This window comes from Cherax quadricarinatus, chromosome 19 (genome assembly GCF_038502225.1).
Source record: "Cherax quadricarinatus isolate ZL_2023a chromosome 19, ASM3850222v1, whole genome shotgun sequence".
Lineage (NCBI taxonomy): Eukaryota > Metazoa > Arthropoda > Malacostraca > Decapoda > Parastacidae > Cherax > Cherax quadricarinatus.
In genome coordinates, this window is record NC_091310.1 from 9060647 (window position 1) to 9085213 (window position 24567).

General features: G+C 38.3%; 1 protein-coding gene across 1 annotated transcript in view; it reads left to right on the forward strand.

Annotated features, from left to right (window-relative positions):
- Positions 1–24567, forward strand: part of Sec24CD (Secretory 24CD) — a gene marked incomplete at its 3' end in the record, with an annotated part of 157089 nt that overhangs the window by 121881 nt on the left and 10641 nt on the right. The window contains 1 exon segment of the mRNA XM_070086547.1: positions 4274–4555. Within this exon segment, the coding sequence (XP_069942648.1) occupies positions 4274–4555 (282 nt within the window).

Consider the following 24567-nt stretch of genomic DNA (forward strand, 5'->3'; position numbering starts at 1 on the left):
TCTCTCCCTCCAATCTGATATTCAATCTTTCATCACCTAATCTTTTTGTTATCCTCATAACCTTACTCTTTCCTGTATTCACCTTTAATTTTCTTCTTTTGCACACCCTACCAAATTCATCCACCAATCTCTGCAACTTCTCTTCAGAATCTCCCAAGAGCACAGTGTCATCAGCAAAGAGCAGCTGTGACAACTCCCACTTTGTGTGTGATTCTTTATCTTTTAACTCCACGCCTCTTGTCAAGACCCTCGCATTTACTTCTCTTACAACCCCATCTATAAATATATTAAACAACCACGGTGACATCACACATCCTTGTCTAAGGCCTACTTTTACTGGGAAAAAATTTCCCTCTTTCCTACATACTCTAACTTGAGCCTCACTATCCTCGTAAAAACTCTTCACTGCTTTCAGTAACCTACCTCCTACACCATACACTTGCAACATCTGCCACATTGCCCTCCTATCCACCCTGTCATACGCCTTTTCCAAATCCATAAATGCCACAAAGACCTCTTTAGCCTTATCTAAATACTGTTCACTTATATGTTTCACTGTAAACACCTGGTCCACACACCCCCTACCTTTCCTAAAGCCTCCTTGTTCATCTGCTATCCTATTCTCCGTCTTACTCTTAATTCTTTCAATTATAACTCTACCATACACTTTACCAGGTACACTCAACAGACTTATCCCCCTATAATTTTTGCACTCTCTTTTATCCCCTTTGCCTTTATACAAAGGAACTATGCATGCTCTCTGCCAATCCCTAGGTACCTTACCCTCTTCCATACATTTATTAAATAATTGCACCAACCACTCCAAAACTATATCCCCACCTGCTTTTAACATTTCTATCTTTATCCCATCAATCCCGGCTGCCTTACCCCCTTTCATTTTGCCTACTGCCTCACGAACTTCCCCCACACTCACAACTGGCTCTTCCTCACTCCTACAAGATGTTATTCCTCCTTGCCCTATACACGAAATCACAGCTTCCCTATCTTCATCAACATTTAACAAATCTTCAAAATATTCCCTCCATCTTCCCAATACCTCTAACTCTCCATTTAATAACTCTCCTCTCCTATTTTTAACTGACAAATCCATTTGTTCTCTAGGCTTTCTTAACTTGTTAATCTCACTCCAAAACGTTTTCTTATTTTCAACAAAATTTGTTGATAACATCTCACCCACTCTCTCATTTGCTCTCTTTTTACATTGCTTCACCACTCTCTTAACCTCTCTCTTTTTCTCCATATACTCTTCCCTCCTTGCATCACTTCTACTTTGTAAAAACTTCTCATATGCTAACTTTTTCTCCATTACTACTCTCTTTACATCATCATTCCACCAATCGCTCCTCTTCCCTCCTGCACCCACTTTCCTGTAACCACAAACTTCTGCTGAACACTCTAACACTTCATTTTTAATCCTACCCCATACCTCTTCGACCCCATTGCCTATGCTCTCATTTGCCCATCTATCCTCCAATAGCTGTTTATATCTTACCCTAACTGCCTCCTCTTTTAGTTTATAAACCTTCACCTCTCTCTTCCCTGATGCTTCTATTCTCCTTGTATCCCATCTACCTTTTACTCTCAGTGTAGCTACAACTAGAAAGTGATCTGATATATCTGTGGCCCCTCTATAAACATGTACATCCTGAAGTCTACTCAGCAGTCTTTTATCTACCAATACATAATCCAACAAACTACTGTCATTTCGCCCTACATCATATCTTGTATACTTATTTATCCTCTTTTTCTTAAAATATGTATTACCTATAACTAAACCCCTTTCTACACAAAGTTCAATCAAAGGGCTCCCATTATCATTTACACCTGGCACCCCAAACTTACCTACCACACCCTCTCTAAAAGTTTCTCCTACTTTAGCATTCAGGTCCCCTACCACAATTACTCTCTCACTTGGTTCAAAGGCTCCTATACATTCACTTAACATCTCCCAAAATCTCTCTCTCTCCTCTGCATTCCTCTCTTCTCCAGGTGCATACACGCTTATTATGACCCACTTCTCGCATCCAACCTTTACTTTAATCCACATAATTCTTGAATTTACACATTCATATTCTCTTTTCTCCTTCCATAACTGATCATTTAACATTACTGCTACCCCTTCCTTTGCTCTAACTCTCAGATACTCCAGATTTAATCCAGATTTAATATATATATATATATATATATATATATATATGTATATATATTTTATATATATATATATATTTATATATATAGTATATATATATATATATATATATAGTATATATATATGTATATATATAGTATATATATATGTATATATATAGTATATATATATGTATATATATAGTATATATATATGTATATATAGTATATATATATATATATATATATATAGTATATATATATATATATATAGTATATATATATATATATATATATAGTATATATATATATATATATAGTATATATATATATATATATATAGTATATATATATATATATATATATATAGTATATATATATATATATATATATATATATAGTAGTATATATATATATATATATAGTATATATATATATATATATATATAGTATATATATATATATATATATAGTAGTATATATATATATATATATAGTAGTATATATATATATATATATAGTATATATATATATATATATATATATATAGTATATATATATATATATAGTATATATATATATATATATATAGTATATATATATATATTTATATATATATATATATAGTATATATATATATATATATATAGTATATATATATATATATATAATATATATATATATATATATATAATATATATATATATATATATATATATATATATATATATATATACTATATATATATATATATTTATATAATGTATATATATATATGTGTATATATACGCACACACCAGTGTAAACATGTTATCTACACATACTCTACGCTTCTAAAGCCTTTTTGTTCATCTGCAGTTCTGCTCTCTGTTTTACCTCTAATTCTTTCAGTAATAACCCTGCCATACACTTTACCTGGTATTCTTAGTAAACTTATTCCCCTGTAATTTTTATAATCTGTCTTGTTCCCCTTCCTTTAATATAAAGGAACTATACATGTTCTCTGCCAATCCCTGGGTACCTTCCCCTCTTGCATGCATTTATTAAACAAAAATACCAACCACTCCAACACTATATTCCCCCCTGCTTTTAACATTTCTGTCATGGTCCCATCAGATCCACCTGCTTTACCCCCTTTCATTCTACGTAATGTCTCATGCACCTCCCCCACACTTACATCATGCTCTTCTTCACTCCTGAAAGATGTTATACCCCCCTGTCCATTGCATGAAATTACTACCTCCCTTTCTTCGTCATCATGTGAAAGTTCCTCAAAAATATTCCTGCCATCTACCCAATACCTCCAGCTCCCCATCTACTAACTCCCCAACTCCCTTTTTAACTGACAAACCCATTCATTCCCTATGCTTTCTTTACTAGTTTATCTCGGTCCAAAAATTTTTCTTATTCTCAGCAAAATTTGTTGACAGTGCCTCTCCTACTCTATCATTTGCTCTCCTTTTGTACTCTCACCACTCTCTTCACCTTTCTTTTACTCTCCATATACTCTGCCATTCTTATATCACTTCTGCTTTGTAAAAATCTCTCATAAGCTCCTTTTTCTCATTTATTGCATCCTTTACCTCCTCATTCCAGCTGTCACTCCTCTTTCCTCCTTCACTTGTGCTTTTCAAATATTTTTTAAGATATTTTCTTGAAATCTCAAATTTTTTCCCAAATGTTTGACTGGCCTTGAACTAGTGCTGTGGTCTCTGTGGCTCCTGAGGTACCTATTTCCACTACAATTGCTCGTTCAGGCACTAGTGATTTTTTTATACTAATGTTTTGCAGACTTTTACTGAGTATTGCTGTCACTTTATATTTCCTCTCAACTTGACCTAATCACTTTTTTCCTCATCTGGTGTTACTTGATTAAAAGGTTTGAAATATACACAGTGTAATCTTTATAAATAGCACATAAAGTGATTGAAATGCACTTAGTAGAACCACAGGTTGTGCCTGTATCAATAGTACTGTCATGGTGGTGTACTGATGCAATGTAACTGTACATTTTCTGTAATTTAGTGCAGATGCATGAATACTAGCATAGATTTAAGCCTGTACAAATTCGTTCGGAGAGTGTTATACAAATGTTACATATTAAAATAATTATTTCTGTTTTCAGGTAAAAGATAACTTGATCGCCAAGACTGCTAATATACTAGCCTGCTATAGAAAAAACTGTGCATCACCATCATCTGCTGGACAACTCATCTTGCCAGAATTGATGAAGCTGTTGCCTCTGTATGTTAATTGCCTTAGCAAATGTGATGCAGTTAGCGGTGGGCATGACATACCCTGTGATGAGCGCTCCTGGCAAATGTATCTTGTGTCTACTATGCCTGTTGAAGCTTCTGTTCCTTACTTGTATCCAAGACTCATTCCCCTCTCTGATGATGATCCACAGGTCAGTGAGTCTATCACAATTCAAGTGATTTTTTTTGTATTCCTCACTTTTCAAGTAATTGTATTGTTAACACTAAAATTTTAGTAAGGAGCTTCCTTTTATGTTGAGGATTCTTAGTACAAGAAACTAAAACCAACTTTATCTTTTTCCTAACATCAAATGTGATTACCTCTACCCTTCCATACCTCATCCTGCTCTCTTACTCAGGACACTTGATTATGTCACTAATGTGTTGATCGTTCGTCATAAACAGTGCCTTATGGAACATGAAACATCCTGAGCACAGGTCTCCCTCAACATTCGCAAGGGTTAGGAGATCAAGACCCTCGCAAATGTTGAAAAATCGCGAATGTTTGGTGCCCCAATATATTGTAGGGAAATATAATACAATACTGCTCCCTTAACCTATTGAACCATGAACAATCATAAAACACACAAAAAAATCTTAAAATGCATACATGTATTGTATATACATACATGCTCCTCCCACTCATATACACCTACCATCCGACTTACGACCGAGTTCGGTTCCGAGAAACTGGTCGTAAGTCAAAATGGTCTTAAGTCGAACTTTACTACTGAATATCAACAAAACATTTTTGTAATGACTTTATTTTATTGTTTTATTTTGGTATTTCATGTTTTACTTTACTTTTTATGCTGTTAGTGCTGTATTTTATACTGTAAGGTTTAGGATAAACACTGTGTACAACACAAATAATTGTTTATTTCCCAGAAATTTGGCATAAAAAACACGGTCGTAAGTCGAGTGGTCGTAAGTCGAGCAGGTCGTAAGTCGCATGGTAGGTGTATTTGTCAAATCTCTTTTTAACCCCTAAACAGTCCAAACGTATATATACACTTTCTCTCCTCCAGTGCCCCGAATATTTTGAAAAAATAACTTTTTTTTTTCATTGAAATACAGAGAAAAATTTTCTAAGTGTAATAAGATTAAACTAAAAAAAATTAGGGTCGGTACTTACTGAGATATGAGGCTACTAAGTTGGCATTTAATGCTCACCTGACAGCAGTTGTTGCCGATATACCATTTTTTCTCATTTTTATATTTTATATGATTTTTATGGTCTGATAATTACAATTTATTGCATTTCTTGGCATTTCATAACCAATCTTTGTTCTGACACTAATACTAGGTACTGAAATTGTACTCAAATTGTCACAAACACATTGACAGGTGGACATTTACACCTACCTTGGTCATTTACTATTGTCTAGGAATATGTACAAAGTATTTATAGGTCCCAGCAATGTTTTGGATATACGAGAGTATAGAAGGAAGGAAGGAAGGAGGAGGAAGAAGGAAGAAGCTCTCTTGAAGCAATGTGCAAGAGAAGTGTTCAGTGACAAGCATCCGGGAGGGCAGTGATAAGATGTGGTATGACATTTGATGGGTGCCAGCGAAGGTGCAGAGATAAAATGAGATAGTGCAGAGATAAGAGGAGATAAGCTATGACATTTGATGGGCACCAGCAAGTGGATAAGTCTGTTGAGTGCAGAGCTTTAGGAAAGGTAGGGGGTGTGTGGACCAGGTGTTTACAGTGAAACATATAAGTGAACAGTATTTAGATAAGGCTAAAGAGGTCTTTGTGGCATTTATGGATTTGGAAAAGGCGTATGACAGGGTGGATAGGGGGGCAATAAGGTTTTTACGAGGATAGTGAGGCTCAAGTTAGAGTATGTAGGAAAGAGGGAAATTTTTTCCCAGTAAAAGTAGGCCTTAGACAAGGATGTGTGATGTCACCGTGGTTGTTTAATATATTTATAGATGGGGTTGTAAGAGAAGTAAATGTGAGGGTCTTGGCAAGAGGCGTGGAGTTAAAAGATAAAGATGAGGAGGTGAACGTATTCAGATATTTGGGAGTGGACGTGTCAGCGGATGGGTCTATGAAAGATGAGGTGAATCATAGAATTGATGAGGGAAAAAGAGTGAGTGGTGCACATTTGATGAGCAAAGAGGGGAATGTATGAGAGTATAGTTTTCGTATCTGTCTCTGATTCATGTCTGAGGGCAATGTGTGGTGTGAATATAATGCAGAGAATTCGTAGTTTGGAAGTTAGGAGGAGGTGCGGGATTACCAAAACTGTTGTCTCTGTGTCTGCTTGTCTCTTTCCATCTCTGCTTGTCTGTCTCAGAGAGAGAGCCACTGTGAACCAACAGGTATTCATATGCATTATATCTACAAGTACAGTATAGCACTTAAGATATTTTAGGTTATCCTAGGTAATTTACACTATGGATAATTGTATTTGTGTGTACCTGTGAGACAGATGAAAAGAGACTCAAGAGATAGATACAGAGACAGACAGATACAGACAGAGATAGAGACAGACCCTAAACTTGGGGTTAACATCACTTTCCTCTTAAAAGGGAAGTGTTAATATGATATTACATAAGTGAATCCTTGGTGTTTGCCACACTGTTTGCTCAAGCTGGCGCTCATTTTAACTGGCGCTCCCACAAGGTACTAAGTGATCCCAGATTTTTTTAATTTGGTGCACACAGTGTGTTAAGACCCATTCTATGCTGACCAGACATCTCAGACCAGTCGTGCCAAATTTGGAGGCAGGAAAATTAAAACGTATATCGTTTGGGGCGCTAGCGGTAAGAACGTATATATACGTTTGGTCTGTTTAGGGGTTAAAGCTATCCAAGGTCCTATCGAAGCCAAAACCTTGGCTAGTTTCAAATTTAGGTTGAATAACACGAGTGAGAGGGGTTGGATTTGAGTGGGACTTACATGTGAGTAAATAGAATTATCAAAGCTTATTGCTTGGGTAGCGTTTATTCTGTTAGTGGTTGGATTTGTGAAGGACCTGCCAAGTATAGGTCAACAGGCCTACTGTAGTGTTCGTCCTTTCTTATGTTTTTATGTTGAAATTAAGACACATGTGCAACATCTGGGCATATATATTGTGCACGTTTTGCCATCCAGTGGCTTTATCAATACAAATTCCAGGACATAATGTGAAGATAGTATAACTACAGTGGACCCTCGGTTCGCGATATTAATCCATTCCTGAGAGCTCATCGTAAACCAAAATTATCGGGAAGCAAATCAATTTTCCCCATAAGAAATCAAATTAATCCATGCAAGACACCCAAAAGTATGAAAAAAAAAACTTTTACTACATGAAATATTAAGTTTAATGCACACAAACTGAAGAAGACATGCACAGTTTGTGGTATGTACTCTACTAAGAATAGAATACATGACACTTACCTTTAATGAAGATCTGGTGATGATTGATGGGATGGGAGGAGGGGAGAGTGTTGAACCTATTGTTTAGAAGGGGAATCCCCCTCCATTAGGACTTGAGGTAGCAAGTCCTTTTCCGAGGTTACTTCCCTTCTTTTAATGCCACTAGGACCAGCTTGAGAGTCACTGGACTTTTGTCGCACAACATATCTATCCATAGAGGCCTGTATCTCTCGTTCTTTTATGACTTTCCTAAAGTGGTTCACAACAGTGTCATTGTACAGGTTGGCAACACGGCTTGCAGTAGCTGTCTGAGGTGATTTTCATCAAAAAAGCTTTGCACTTCAAGCCACTTTGCACACATTTCCCTAATCTTTGAAGTAGACAACTTCTTCACTTTATCCATCCCCTCCTCTGAAGCAGTTTCCTCAGGTCTGGCCTCTTGCTGTTGAAGATGATCTAGCAGCTCATCAGTGGTTAGTTCGTCATTGTCCTCCTCCATCAACTCTTCCACATCCTCCCCACTAACCTCCAACCCCAAGGACTTCCCCAATGCCACAATGGATTCCTCAACTGGCATAGGCTTCTCAGGGTTTGCCTCAAACCCTTCGAAATCCCTTTTGTCTACACATTCTGGCCACAGTTTTTTCCAGGCAGAGTTCAAGGTCCTCATAGTCACTCCCTCCCAAGCCTTACCTATAAGGTTTACACAATTGAGGATATTAAAGTGATCCTTCCAAAATGCCTTTAGAGTCAATAGTGTGTCTGTGGTCACTTCAAAGCACCTTTCAAACATAGCTTTTGTGTACAGTTTCTTGAAGTTGGAAATGACCTGCTGGTCCATGGGCTGCAGGAGAGGAGTGGTATTAGGAGGCAAAAACTTGACCTTAATGAAGCTCATATCCCCAGAAAGTCACTCTGCCAAGTCTGTAGGATAACCAGGGACGTTGTCTAATACCAGGAGGCGGTTCAGGTCTAATTTCTTTTCAATTAGGTAATTTTTCACATTGGGGGCAAATGCATAGTGTAACCAGTCATAGAAAAAGTCCCTAGTGACCCATGCCTTACTGTTTGCCCTCCACAGCACACACAAATTACCTTGAGGATATTCTTTTGCTCTGGGAGTTTCACAGTGATACACCAATAAAGGCTTCACTTTGCAATCACCACTAGCATTGGCACACATCAGAAGAGTAAGCCTGTCTTTCATAGGCTTACGTCCTGGGAGTGCCTTTTCCTCCTGAGTAATGTACGTCCTGCTTGGCAATTTCTTCCAAAACAGGCCTGTTTCGTCGCAATTAAACACTTGTTCAGGTTTCAAGTCTTCACTGTCTATGTAGTAATCCTTGAATTCTTTCACATATTTTTCAGCTGCTTTTTGGTCTGAACTGGCAGCCTCACCATGCCTAATCACACTATGTATGCCACTACGATTCTTAAATCTTTCAAACCAGCCTTTGCTGGCCTTAAATTCACTCACATCACCTCTAGTTGCAGGCAATTTCTTTACCAAATCGTCATGCAACTGCCTAGCCTTTTCACAAATGATCACTTGAGAGATGCTATCTCCTGCTATCTGTTTTTCATTTATCCACACCAATAACAGTCTCTCAACATTTTCTAACACTTGCGGTCGCTGTTTCGTAATCACAGTTGCACCTTTTGCAACAACAGCTTCCTTGATTTCCGTTTTCCTGGTCACTATAGTAGAGATGGTTGATTGGGGTTTTGTATACAAGTTGGCCAGCTCCAACACACGCACTCCACTATCTCTTTCTTCTTTTCAATAGTCATTAGCACCCTTGGTCTCGAAGGGTTGGCACTAGAAGCTTTCTTGGGGCCCATGGTGACTTATTTTGCAGAAATAAGCACCAAAAACACTGTGATAATGTGGAATGTACCGAATGTATCCTTAGATGCGAGCACACTGGCTGGCTTGTAAACATTGGCACACACGGGGCAATTCAGGCCACACGTGGACACGTCTCGGACGAATCGCGTATACCGGGTTTTGTAACGGGAACCGAGGCAAATTTTTTGCGATATAATGCATCGCATACCGGATTCATCGGATACCGATAGCATCGCGAACCGGGGGTCCACTGTATATACAGAAGATGAGGTAATCAGTCCCTCAGTTTCTGTATATAGTTCTACCGTCTTCAAATTATGTCCTGGAATTTCTATTGATTGTCACTGGACGGCAAAATGTCTACAATAAAGATACACAGATGTTGCACATGTGTCTTAATTTCATCTTGTCGGTATTGTATACCATTCTTGTACAACATACTCTTAGGTTGATGAGTGACACAGTCTGCCTAATATGGACTTAAAGCCTTAACCCTTTCAGGGTTTCCGACATACTAATACGGCTTACGCACCAGGGTTATTGACGTACTAGTGTGCAGAAATTCTAGTGCCTTCAAATCTAGCGAGAGAAAGCTGGTAGGCTTAAATATGAAAGAATGGATCTATGTGGTCAGTGTGCACAGCATAAAAAAAAATCCTGCAGCACACAGTGCATAATGAGAAAAAAAAAACTTTGACCGTGTTTTTGGTTTAAAACTGGAACAATGTGCTGTATTTTCGTATGGTACTTATGGTTGTATTCTAGTTTTCCTGGTCTCATTTTAAAGAATGGAAGAAATATTACAAAAATTGAGATGATTTTGATTGGTTTCACAATGAAAAGTACCTTGAAATTGAGCTCAAAGTAGCAGAAATGTTCGATTTTTGCCAAAGTTCAAAAGTAAACAAATCATGCCACGCGTCCAATACGTGTCAACTGGTGAGTCTAATATTCTTTCACATTCTTTCATACATTCTAGGTAGTAGGTTGGTAGACAGCAACCGCCCAGGGAGGTACTACCGTCCTGCCAAGTGAGTGTAAAACGAAAGCCTGTAATTGTTTTACATGATGGTAGGATTGCTGGTGCCTTTTTTCTGTCTCATAAACATGCAAGATTTCAGGTATGTCTTGTTACTTCTACTTAAACTTAGGTCACACTACACATACATGTACAAGCGTATATATACACACATACCCCTCTGGGTTTTCTGCTGTTTTCTTTCTAGTTCTTGTTTAATTCCTCTTATCTCCATGGGGAAGTGGAACAGAATTCTTCCTCCGTAAGCCATGCGTGTTGTAAGAGGCGACTAAAATGCCGGGAGCAAGGGGCTAGTAACCCCTTCTCCTGTATAAATTACTAAATTTAAAAAAGAGAAACTTTTGTTTTTCTTTTTGGGCCACCCTGCCTCGGTGGGATACGGCCGGTTTGTTGAAAAAAAAAAAAAAAGTGCGCTGATATTATTTATACCATTTCTTCACTAATACAGTAGTCTGCATAACAGAAAATTTTCTATTTTTTTGTGAGAATAAAAATTCAAAGTGGAAAGCAAAAGAAATGTAAGAGGGGCATGGGGACGTGACTAATGAACAGAGGAAATGTTATTTTAGTCCCAGGAATGTCTGTCTTGTGTATTCTGGACCCTATTTTGAAATTGGCATCCTTTGAAACTTGTGTGAAATTGGCAAAATTGCTAATTTCTGACAGTTTTATTGGATAGTTGAAATCGGTAAATGGGTGGTTTCTTGTACTCATTCGATACAAAAAATGGAGTTCTAATGAAATATTTATGATTTTTGTCGACTAGTATATGGAATTGGCCGAAAATAGGGCTCAGTGGGCGAAATCGCCGATGCGTAAACATTGTCGAGACTGCCCACTTCGTGAGAGCATAATTCCGTAAGTTTTCCATCAAATTTCATACTTTTGGTGTCAATATGATTGTGAAAAGATTCTCGATCTTTTCATAAGAAAAAATAATTTTTTTTTTTTTCCCGAAAAAATTTCGACCGAGAACAAGTTGAGGAGAGGGCCTCTCGACCCTGAAAGGGTTAAATCTCCACTCTCTGGAGAGACGTAGAATGAGGGGAGATATCACTGAAGTGTCTAACTAGATGACGATATTGTTTATAAAGAATTCAATATTGTTTGTTTAGATTTTGGTAAGGCTTTTGATAGAGTACCGCACCAGAGAGTGTTAACCCTTTGACTGTTTTGGTCGTATATATACGTCTTAGAAGCCACCATTCAAATCAAGCAGGAGAAAGCTGGTAGGCCCACATGTGAAAGAATGGGTCTGTGTGGTCAGTGTGCACCATATAAAAAAAAACCTACAGCACGCAGTGCATAATGAGGAAAAAATCTGACTTTTTTTTTTTTTTTTTTTTTTTTTTTTTTTTTTTTTTTTTTTTTTTTTTTTTTTTTTTTTTTTTTTTTAATTAAAATGCCGACTTTGTGATATATTTTCCTTTAGTATTTATGGTTCTATTCTCGTTTTCTTGGTCTCATTTGATAGAATGGAAAACATATTATAGAAGTAGAGGCGATTTTGATTGGTTTTACTATGAAAAGAACCTTGAAATGACGCTCAAAGTAGGGGAAATGTTTGATTTTTGCCGATGTTTAAGAGTAAGCAATTGTCATTTTCCAATAAATGTCCAAGTAGCCATTCTAATACGCAGTCATGAATGGGTTGACGTTATTTATATAATTATTACAATATTGCAGTAGTTTGCATAACAGTAAATCTTCTATTTTTTTGTTTGAATAAAAATTCAAAATAGCAAGAGTAATATCAGAGGGGCCTGGAGACGTGGCTGATGAAGAAAAAAAAAATGTTATTTTAGAGCCAGAAATGTCTGCAGTGTTCATACTGGACCCTATTTTGTAGTTGTCATATTTTTTAATTTTCATGAAATTGACCAAATTGCAAATTTCTGACCATGTTATTAGGTAGTTTAAATCGGTAAATGGGCAGATTCTTGTACTCAGTCGATAGAAAAAATGGAGTTCTAAAGAAATAGCTATGAGTTTGGTTGACTGGAACAATGGAAATTGCCAAAAATAGGGCTCAAAGTGGGCAAAATTGCCTATTCGTAAATATCGCCGAGGTCGCTAACTTTGCGAGAGTGTACACTGTAATTCCGTCAGTTTTAAATCAAATTTTGTTCTTTTGGTGTCATTACAATCGGGAAAAGATTCTCTATCATTTCTTAAGATTTTTTTTTTTTTTTTGGGGGGGGGTCGCAACAGTCAAGGGGTTAACCCTTTCAGGGTCCGTCCCGTAGATCTACGGCTGGTCGGTGAGTGTCCAAACCGTAGATCTACGCCAAAATTCTAGCGCCGTCAAATTTAGCGCGAAAGCGCTCATAGGCCTACATATGAGAGAATGGGTCTGCGCGGTGGGTGTGCGCCGTAAACAAAAAATCTAGGCGCCTGCATAGCATTGTGGGAACGCCGGCTCAGTCACCCTTGTTCACCATGTCTCGTCGCAAGTCAGCTCTGACTCCCCGGAAAATTGGGACTCTCCTCTTCCTGTCTGATAGTTCTGACACTGATGGAAGTGGAAATGAAGACGAATTCTACGGCTTTGATGAGTTAGTGACCGAAAATAATGACCAGGATATCGATAATAGTGCAGAAAACCCCGACGATCCTCGACCTTCTACCTCTGGTGTGGGCACTCGTGACTCACGGTCGGATGTTCCTAAACGTAAGAGAAAACTAATATTTTCCCGTGGCCTGGCCTCTGACTTCAGTAATGACGATGATTCTGACGTGGATTGTGATTTTATTGCGCTCGACGATCATTCGAGTAGTGATAGTGAGGAAACATATTCACCAGTGAAGCGTCGGTATGTGCGCCGCCGCATGCGCTCGGGTAGTGTACCCTATGCTATGCCCAGGGGACGGAGTACATCCCGTAGTACATCCCGGAGTACATCCCGTGGCCCTACACCCGTTTTAGGTAGTGATAGTGAGGATGATGTGGCTACACTTGGCATGGATGGGCCTCAGACATCAGTGGATGGTGTTAGTGGGGCTGGTGGTGGTAGTGGCACCGCCATGCGTGACTCGCTGTGCCACGCGGGAACCCACGCTGCTGACTCGTCAGTTCAAGGACAAAGCGGAGCGTCACCCACCAGCCCGCCACAACCACCCGTATAACCAGCCTATGATGTCCAGTATCCACCAGCAAACCGTATCTGGGATTGGCAGCAAAATCCCAATTTTGTTCCCAGCCCTCACCACTTTGATGACTCGCAAAGTGGAATTCTACCTACCTGTCCCCTTGGAACCACGGCCAATGAACTGGAATTCTTTGAATTATTCTTTGACCAGCCATTGATGGAAACTATTGTCAGGGAAAGTAATAAGTATTTTCAGTACACCATGGCAAATACGATCTTATCACCACAGTCAAGACTACACAGGTGGAAAGAGACGACTGTTGCAGAAATGTATTTGCTTTTTGCAACAATAATGCTTATGCCTCACGTCTATAAGCATAATATAAAAGCATACTGGTCCACAGATCGGCTAATTTGTACCCCATCCTTCAGTGAAATAATACCAGTGAACAGGTTTATCTTACTCTTACGTATGTTGCACTTCTCTGACAAAACCAGGCCTGACAGAAGTGACAGGTTATACAAGATTAGAAATGTTTTCATGTATCTCAAACAAAAGTTCAGGATATACTTTTATCCATTCAAGAATCTTGTAATTGACGAGTCTTTGATTTTGTTCAAAGGTAGACTGTCATTCAAGCAGTATATACCGAGCAAGAGGAACCGCTTTGGTATAAAATTGTTTGTACTCTGTGATTGTGACAGTGGCCTGGTGTTGGATATTGTTGTATACACGGGTAGTAAAACATTGAAAGATACCAAGATGTTATTGGGTATATCAGGTGACGTAGTGAGAAACATGATGGCACCTTATCTTGGTAAGGGCCATACATTATATACCGATAACTGGTACACAAGCCCATTACTCAGTGATTTCATGCGAGTGAACAAGACAGATGTGTGTGGCACAGTGCGTTCTAATCGTAAGCATATGCCCAGGCTCAACGCAGGTGTTCGTGGTGATGACGTGCAGGTGTTTACTGCCAATGACATCATGGCATTACGGTGGCATGACAAACAAGATGTCACATTGTTGACAACCATTCACCGTAATGAAATGCAAGACAGTGGCAAAGTTGATCGAGTGACTAATGAACGTATTCGAAAACCAGTGACAGTGATTGATTATACACAAAACGTGCGCTTGGTTGACAAGTGTGACATGCAGATTGGTTTTGTTGACTGTGTTCGTAAGAGTTACAAGTGGTACATGAAACTTTTCTTCCATCTCATGGACATTTCAATGCTGAATGCATATAATATGTACCAAATAAAGACTGGTAACAGACCACCGTATGGTGAATTTTGTTTGTCTGTTGTCAGACAACTCATAATGAAGTACCAGGTAACAACACCTGCAATACAACATGGTCCTCGAATTCATCACAGTATACCCAAGCGTTTGAGAAGAGAAGGTGATCATTTCATAATACAGCTTCCTTCAACTCAAAAGAAATTTGCTCAGAAGAGATGCATTGTCTGTGCACAAACAAAACGACGGCAACAAAGACGCAAAGACACTCGGTTTATGTGTGAGGAATGTAAGGTGCCTCTGTGCATGGTGCCTTGTTTCAAGGAGTTCCACAAGCTCCAGCAGTTCTAAAACCATGTCCAGTGATTGTAAATATGTAAATATATGATAGAACATTAGTATTATACAATATTTGTGCATGTTTATTGTAATAAACAACAGTGGTAAACAATAATATGATAATAACTTTAGTGCGGTTATTGTGTTCAATACAGTGAGTTTATATATATAAATTATATACAGTATTGGTCTCTCAGGCCCCAAATGTTAGTAGGAATAGAAAAAAATTGGAAAAGAAAAGAAAAAACAACTAAAACAACAAAATAATATAATACGCGTATGTGGAATTCGTCGATGTTGCCGCCACCACATCATTTTCTACAAACTTCTTGGCACTGTATCTCGGTAAGTACTGATCAGATTCTAATTTTTTTTGTTTTATTACCTTCACAAAAATATGCTCTTTAATTCTGTAAGAAAAAATAATTTTTTTTTTTTTTTCAAAATTTCTTGGACACTGGTGCGTGACTTCAGATTTTGGCCTTGGACCCTGAAAGGGTTAAGAGAGTGGCAGCTCATGGCATGGGGGGAAAAGTGCTGTCATGGCTCACCAATAGGAAACAGAGTATGCTTAAATGGGGTTAAATCCGAGTGGGGATCTGTAACAAGTGGCGTTCCACAGGGATCAGTCTTGGGCCCGTTGCTGTTTATAATGTATATCAATGACCTTGATGAGGGAATTACTAGTGATATGAGCAAATTCGCAGATGACACAAGGATAGGTAGGATAATTGATTCAAACATAGATGTCACGGAACTTCAGGAGGATTTTGACAAACTCAATTCCTGGTCAAAAAAGTGGCAGATGCCGTTCAGTGTAGATAAATGCAAGGTTCTGAAGCTCGGGAGTGTTCATAACTCTAGTACTTATCGGTTAAATAACTTAGCCATTCAGATTACAAAAAGGACTTGGGAGGGGGGGGGTATGGTAAGCAGCAACCTTAAACCAAGACAGCAGTGCCTAAGTGTACGTAACAAAGCAAACAGATTACTGGGATTTGTATCTAGAAGTGTAAGCAACAGAAGTCCAGCAGTTATTTTACAGCTTTATACATCATTTGTAAGGCCTCACCTAAATAAATAAAAAAAAAAATGCACAATACCGTGACTGGAACGATGCACAAATGACCCGCACATAGAAGAGAGGAGCTTATGACAACATTTCGGTCTGACTTGGACCATTTACAAAGTCACACTAACGAAAAGGAGAGCAGGATGGGTATATATAGGCAGGAGGTGGTGCTAGTAGTAGTAGTAGAGGGAAGAAAATAGTAGTGGGGAGGTAGTAAGAGTAGGAGGGGCCAGTCAAATACTAAGAAAGAGGAGCACTGCAAGGGAGCTAGGCATGCACAGCAAGAACACCAAGGGGAGGAAAACAAATAAATAAATAAAGAAGGAACAATTAAACAGGGCAGAAGAAAGACAACCCAAAAGAGAAAAAGGAAAGAGGAAAGGGAAGAGGGAGAAGAAGAAAAAAAGGATGAATCAGGTTAGGTCGCGAGTGTTCTCAAGTTTGGAGCATGTTACAATGTAGTGAGAGAGGAAGGCATCTACAGAGACGAAGGTGGGACTAAGATTCATACAAGGAAAGTTGTGTATTAGGGAGGATTCAACCAGATGACGACTGTTAAAGTTGGAAGTAGGGAAGACAGTTTTAGCAGAAGACCAGTCAATAGGATGGCTGTGATCTCTGACGTGACAGAAAAGAGCATTGTTAGTGTCGGCAAGCTTAACACTATTTTTGTGCTCCCTAAGTCTGTCAGAAAGAGATTGACCAGTTTCTCCAAAGTATTGAAGAGGACAGGAGGAACAAGAAATAGAGTAGACACCAGGAGCATCTGTAGAGGGAGGAGAGGTATGAACGAGATTAGTGTGAAGAGTGTTAGTCTGGTGGAAAGTAAGTTTGATGTCTAAGGAACGGAGAGTGTGTTGAGGTTAGAAAGACCGGAAATGTAGGGAAGTCAGAGGACAGAAGAGTTTCCAGGAGTAGAGAGTTTGTGAGAGAAGAAATTACATTTAGGACATGAGAAGGCAGAGTCTGTGGAATGGGAAGGGTAGCCAAGATGAGAAAATGAATTATGAAGAGTGGAAATTTCTGATTGAATGAACTCGCCTAGATTACACAGCTCAGTTCTGGCCATATTATTACAGAATGGATATAAATCGCTAGAAAACATCCAGCGTAGAATGACCAAATTAATACATAGCATTAGAAATCTTCCGTACGAAGAACGATTGAAGACTCTTAAACTACATTCACTTGTAAGACGAAGAATGAGGGGAGACATGATCATAAGTGGAAGATGGGTATTAACAAAGGGGATATAAATAAGGTTTTGAGGATATCCCTTCAAGAAAGAGCCTGCAGGAATGGATTCAAATTAGATAAGTTTAGATTTCAAAAGGATGTAGGAAAGTATTGGTTTGGAAATAAGGTAGTTGATGAGTGGAACAGTCTGCCTAGTAGGGTTATTGAAGCTAAAATTTGTTAGATAAATACATGAGTGAGAGGGGTTGGATTTGAGTGAGACTTGCATAATGAGTAAATAGAATCATCAAAACTTATTTCTTGGGTAGCGTTGAAAGTTGGGTTGGGCAAATATGCTGCTCAGTTTTGGTCTCCTTACTACAGGATGGGTATAGACTCATTAGAGAACTTACAGAGAAGCATGACTAAAATGATATACTGTGTAAAGAATCTCCCATATGAAGATATTTAAAGCCTTAAATCTCCACTCTCTAGAGAGTCGTAGAATGAGGGGAGATATCATTGAAGTGTATAAGTGGATGACTGGCATAAACGAAGGAGATATTAATAAAGTACTGAGGGTGTCGAACCAGGTAAGAACCAGAAATAACAGATTTAAGTTTGATAAATTTAGATTTAGAAAAGACATAGGTAAGTACTAGTTTTCTAACAGAGTTGTGGATGCATGGAACAATCTTCCCAGTAAGGTGATCGAGGCTTGGACTTTGGGCAGCTTTAAAAAGAGATTGGACAGATATATGAGTGGGAGGGGCTGGGTTTGATTGGTGTCATTGGGTACGGGAGTAAATTCTTGGGTAGCTTTGGGTAGAGGTCATTTTGACAAGGACCTGCCTTGTATGGGCCAACAGGCCTGCTGCAGTGTTCCTCCTTTCTTATGTTCTTGTGTTCTAAAGGAGATGTTAATAAAGTACTGAGGGTGTTAAATCAGGTAAGAACCAGAAATAATGGATTTAAGTCTACTCTCACCCGAGCCCAGTCATGCTAGCCAATACTGTAAATACCGAATTACAGAAAATATCAACCTGGATGAGGACCAACAAACTTACTCTAAACATTGACAAAACCTACTACATTCAGTTTGGTAACAGAGATACAGATGTGTCTCTAAACATAATGATTAATGGATCACCTATCACAAAACTCAGAGGGAAAATTCTTAGGAATCCACCTTGATAATAGACTCAAATTTCAAACACACATACAACAAATTTCCAAAAAAAAAAATCCAAGACCGTAGGCATACTATCGAAGATACGGTACTATGTTCCACAGTCAGCCCTCCTGGCCCTATATCACTCGCTTATTTACCCCTATCTCACCTATGGAATTTGTGCATGGGGCTCAACAACAATAAACCATCTCAGACCACTAATCACCCAACAAAAGGCTGCAGTCAGAATGATGACAAATTCCCACTACAGACAACACACTCCACCAATATTCAAAACTCTAAACCTACTCGCAATGCAAAACATCCATACTTATTACTGCACCTACTACATACATAGAACACTTAACTCTGACATAAACCCTCCCCTCAAACATCTTACCAACCTCAACAGAACACAAGGCACAGATCACTCTTTGATGTTCCTCATGTCCATCTCACGCTATGCACGTAAAAGACCCTAAAATCTGGAATTCATTACCTGTGAATATAAAAGAAACACTGTCTGTTTATAAATTCAAGTCTCTTCTCAAAAATCACTTACTCACCCACAACTAAATAAATACTGAATAATTGTATCTCATAAATTGTATCTCATATATGTATCTCATTATTTATCTCATAAATTTCAACCTGTGACCCAATCAAACTTTGTTACTATTTAACTTCATTACCTAACAGAATACTCCATTCTACTGATTACACAGCAACACAGTAAATGACCATATGACCTGTCTTTGTAATACTCATTTGTGCTAAATTGTTATCTGTTTTACAATAATTTTTGTACCACTGAATATATCATTGCTTAGTTAATCTTCAGTTAATTTTAAGCCTGCCCATAATACTCTGCATACAAGGGGCTTTGGCATGCTGCACTTCAAAAATTGTATTCCTTGCACTTCTCTGTATCATGTTCAAATTAATAAATAAATAAATAAATAAGTTGGATAAATTTAGATTTATAAAGGACATAGGTAAGTACTTGTTTTCTAACAGAGTTGTTTAGGAACTAATGAACTACGTTTTGTAGCATGTGCTGGGAACTTTGATGTTATTGCATTAACTGAAACGTGGTATGATTTAAAGAGTTGGGATATGATTGCTGAGTGTAATATTCAAGGGTTTAAGTTGTTCCATGTGGATAGATATAATGGGAAGGAGGGAGGAGTTGCATTATATGTTCGAGAAAATATTAATTGTTGCATAAAAACAGGTATTAAAATAGATGGAACAGTAACAGAGTCTGTTTGGGTAGAGTTTGTAGGTCAAGAAAAACTAATTCTAGGTGTAATATATCGACCTCCAGGCTTGGATCATGATAGAGGGAGACTTCTTTGGGACGAAATTGTTAGGGCTTCTAGACACAATGGCATAGTGATAGTAGAGGATTTTAACTTTAGTCAAATTGACTGGAATTCTTTGACCGGTAATCTGGAGTCCAGTGACTTAATGGAAACAGTTCAGGACTGTTTTCTGAAGCAGTGTGTAACAGAACCTACCAGGGGTAATAGATCACTGAAGAGCTTGGCGCAAGTGATCACAAATCCATCACTTTTAGCATTAACTGGGAATACAAGAATAATTATAATAAAGTTAAAATCCCCAATTTTCGTTCTGCCGATTATAACGGACTTAGGGAACACCTGTCAAATCTCGATTGGGGTTATCTAACTAATGATTTTATTGACGATCATACTCATGATTACTGAGGGATCTGCATTTATGATTTTTTTTCTTAATAATGTACACCGTGCTCAGAGTATATACATTTCCCAGAGAGAAATTAGGTCTAATAATAACAATCCCAAATGGGTTAACAGGAGGCTAAAGCATCTATTAGAGGAGAAAAGGGGAATTTATAGGCGCATCAGAAGAGGAGAGGTTAACCTTACTGACCAATATGTTCAGCTTAAAAGAGAAGGTGAAAAAGGGATTAGAAAGGCTAAACGTGACTATGAAATTAGAGTTGCTAATGAATCAAAGATCAATCCAAAAGGGTTCTTTCAAGTGTATAGGACGAAGGTGAAGGAAAAAGTAGGACTTCTGAAAATTGGGAATGGACAACTGACAGATAACGAACTAGAAATGTGTTCCTTATTTAATGACTATTTTTGTCAGTTTTTACACAGGAAGATGTAATGGGATTCCAGAAATTAACAGTTATTTAGTTCCTGATGAATTTATATTAACTAATATTACTGTCACGAGGGACACGGTTCTCAAACAGATAGACAAACTGAAGCAAAATAAGTCCCCGGGACCCGATGAGTTGTTTTCCAGGGTACTTAAGGAATGCAAGATGGAGCTTAGTCAGCCATTAACGAGTGTGTTTAATGCGTCCAACCTTACCAGTGTTGTGCCAGAGTTGTTGAAGATGGCTAATGTGGTTCCTATATTCAAATCAGGGGATAAGTCCGTTACTTCAAATTACTGTCCAGTAAGCCTGACATCTATAGTGGATAAGTTATTAGAATCAATTATAGCTGACATTATTAGAAGTCACCTTGAAGAGCATAATTTGATTAATGAATCTCAGCATGGGTTCACAAGAGGTCGTTCCTGCCTGACAAATTTACTGACATTCTTTAGTAGAACATTTGAGGCAGTGGACAGTGATAAAGAATATGATATTGTTTATTTGGATTTTAGTAAAGCCTTCAATAGAGTACCTCACAAGAGACTCTAAGAAAAGTGGCAGCTCATGGTATAGGAGGTAAAGTTTTAGCATGGATAGAGGCATGGCTTACCAATAGAAAGCAGTGTGTTTCCATTAATGGGGTAAAATCTGAATGGGGATTAGTCACTAGTGGCATTCCACAAGGATCAGTTTTAGGCCCTCTCTTGAAGGGATTACAAGTGACACAAGTAAATTTGCTGATGATACAAAGATAGGCCGTATAATTCATTCTGAGGAGGATAGCAATGAACTCCAGGAGGATTTGGACAAATTAATGTCTTGGTTTGAAAAATGACAGATGAAGTTCAATGTAGATAAGTGTACTAGTCCTTGGTAATGAAAATAACCCTCAAAGCTATAAAACTAGGTGAAGTAGAGCTTGATCATAAAGAATGTGGGGAGTCATGGTAAGCAGAAATCTAAAGCCAAGACAGCAGTGCCTTAGTGTGCGCAATAAGGCTAACGGATTATTAGAGTTTATCTCTAGAAGTATAAGTAACAGAAGTCCAAAAGTTATTTTACAGCTCTATACCTCACTAGTGAGGCCTCATTTGGATTATGCTGCTCAGTTTTGGTCCCCTTACTACAGGATGGATATAGACTCATTAGAGAACATACAGAGAAGAATGACTAAAATGATTTACTGTGTAAGGAATCTCCCGTATGAAGATAGACTTAAAGCCTTAAATCACCACTCTGGAGAGACGTAGAATGAGGGGAGATATCATTGAAGTGTATAAGTGGATGACTGGCATAAACAAAGGAGATGTTAATAAAATACTGAGGGTGTCGAACCAGAAAAGAACCAGAAATAATGGATTAAGTTGGGTAAATTTAGATTTAGAAAGGACATGGGTAAGTACTGGTTTTCTAACAGGGTTATGGATGCTTGGAACAATCTTCCCAGTAGGGTGATAGAGGCTAGGACCATGGGTAGCCTTAAAGAGATTGGACATAAATATGAGTGGGAGGGGCTGGGTTTGATTGGTGTCATTGAGTACGGGAGGTAATTCTTGGGTAGCTTTGGGTAGAGGTCATTTTGATAGGGACCTGCCTTGTATGGGCCAGTAGGCCTTCTGCAGAGTTCCTCCATTCTTATGTTCTTATAAGAAAGGAGGAACACTGCAGCAAGCCTGTTGGCCCATACTAGGCAGGTCCTTCACAATCCATTACGCTAACAGAATATTTGCCCAACTGAATTTTCAATGCTACCCAAGCAATAAGCTTTGATAATTCTATTTACTCATGTACAAGTCCCACTCATATCCAACCCCTCTCACTCGTGTACTTATCCAACCAAAATTTTAAACTACCCAAGATTTTAGCATGTGAGTAAATTGAATTATCAAAGCTTATTGCTTCGGTAGCATTGAAAATTGGGGTGGGCAAATGTTCTGCTAGTGGGATGGATTGTGAAGGACCTACCTAGTATGGGCCAACAGGCCTATTGCAGTGTTCCTCTTTTCTTATGTTCATATGTTTTTATAACCATATTAGGCAAGCTGTTCCACTTATGTGATAAAGAAAGGAGGAACACTGCGGTAGGCCTGTTGGCCTATACAGTGGACCCCTGCCTTACGAATGCATCGCGTTACGTTAAATCCGCCATACAAAGCATTTGAACGCAAAAATTTTGCCTTGCCTTATGATAAAAAACTCGCCTTACGTGATTCGTTCGGGACCTGTCCCACATGTGGCCTCAGCGCCAGTGTTTACAAGCCAGCCAGTGCGGTCGCATCTACGCATACATTCGGTACATTTCACATTATCCTAGTGTTTTTAGTGCTTGTAACTGCAAAATAAGTCACCATGGACCCCAAGAAAGCTTCTAGTACCATCCCTGTGGTAAAAAGGGCGAGAATTAGTATGGGATTGAAAAAAGAGATTAAGGAAACGTGTGCAAAGTTGGTTGAACTGCAAACCTTTACGGATGAAAATCGCCCTGACACAGCTACTGCAAGCCGTGTTTCAATGACAGTGTTATGGCCCATTTTAGGAAAGTCTTAAAGGAACGGGAGGTACAGAGTTCTGTGGACAGATTTGTTGTGTGACAGAGGTCCAGTGACTCAAGCTGGTCCTAGTGGCATTAAAAGATGAAGGAAAGTAACCCCAGAAAAGGACTTGCTACCTCAAGTCCTAATGGAAGGGGATTCCCCTTCTAAACAATAACTTCCACTCTCTCCCTTCCTTCCATCCCATCAATCATCACGAGATCTTCAGTAAAGGTAAGTGTCATGTATTCTATTCTTAGTAGAGTAGTAATTGTGCTTGTCTTCTTCAGTTTGTGTATTAAAATTAATATTTCACGTGGTAAAAAATTTTTTTTTTCATACTTTGGGTGGCAGGAATGGATTAATTTGATTTCCATTGTTTCTTATGGGGGAAAATTAATTTGGCTAATGATAATTTTGGCTTACGATGAGCTCTCAGGAACGGATTAATATCATAAGGCGGGGGTCCACTGTACTTGGCAGGTCCTTCATATATCCAACCCACTAACAGAATAAACGCTACCCAAGCAATAAGCTTTGATAATTCTATTTATTCATATGCCAGTCCCTCTCAAATCCAACCCCTCTCACTCGTGTATTTATCCAACCTAAATTTGAAACTACCCAAGGTTTTAGCATAGAGAGGACCTTGGGTAAAGGGATGGGGACTGTTATGGCAGGCTTCCTTGTGAAGAACATTGTGATAGGCAACTGAGACAGTTTTGTAGGGAATTATGCCTCTATCAATTTTCATCACCTTTAAAGTCCTCAACATAAATATGATTTGGTGACTGGAAATTCGCGAATGTTCGAAGCCCGTGAAAGTGGGAAACGCAAATGTAAGTATCCAGAGAGCTGTGGTGGTGCTGATGAGGTGGTTCAGATGTTTAACCCTTAAACTGTCCAAACAGATCTACGTTCACATACGTAGTGCTCCAAAAGTAGATCTACGTTTTTTTTTACATATTTTCAAATATAAAAAAAATGTAGATCAAAGCTTTTTTTAAACATTTTCAAATGTAAAAAAAGAAGCTCTACATTTTTTTACATACTTTCAAATGATGAAAAAACATAGATCTACGTTTGGACAGTTTAAGGGTTAACCCTTTGGGGGT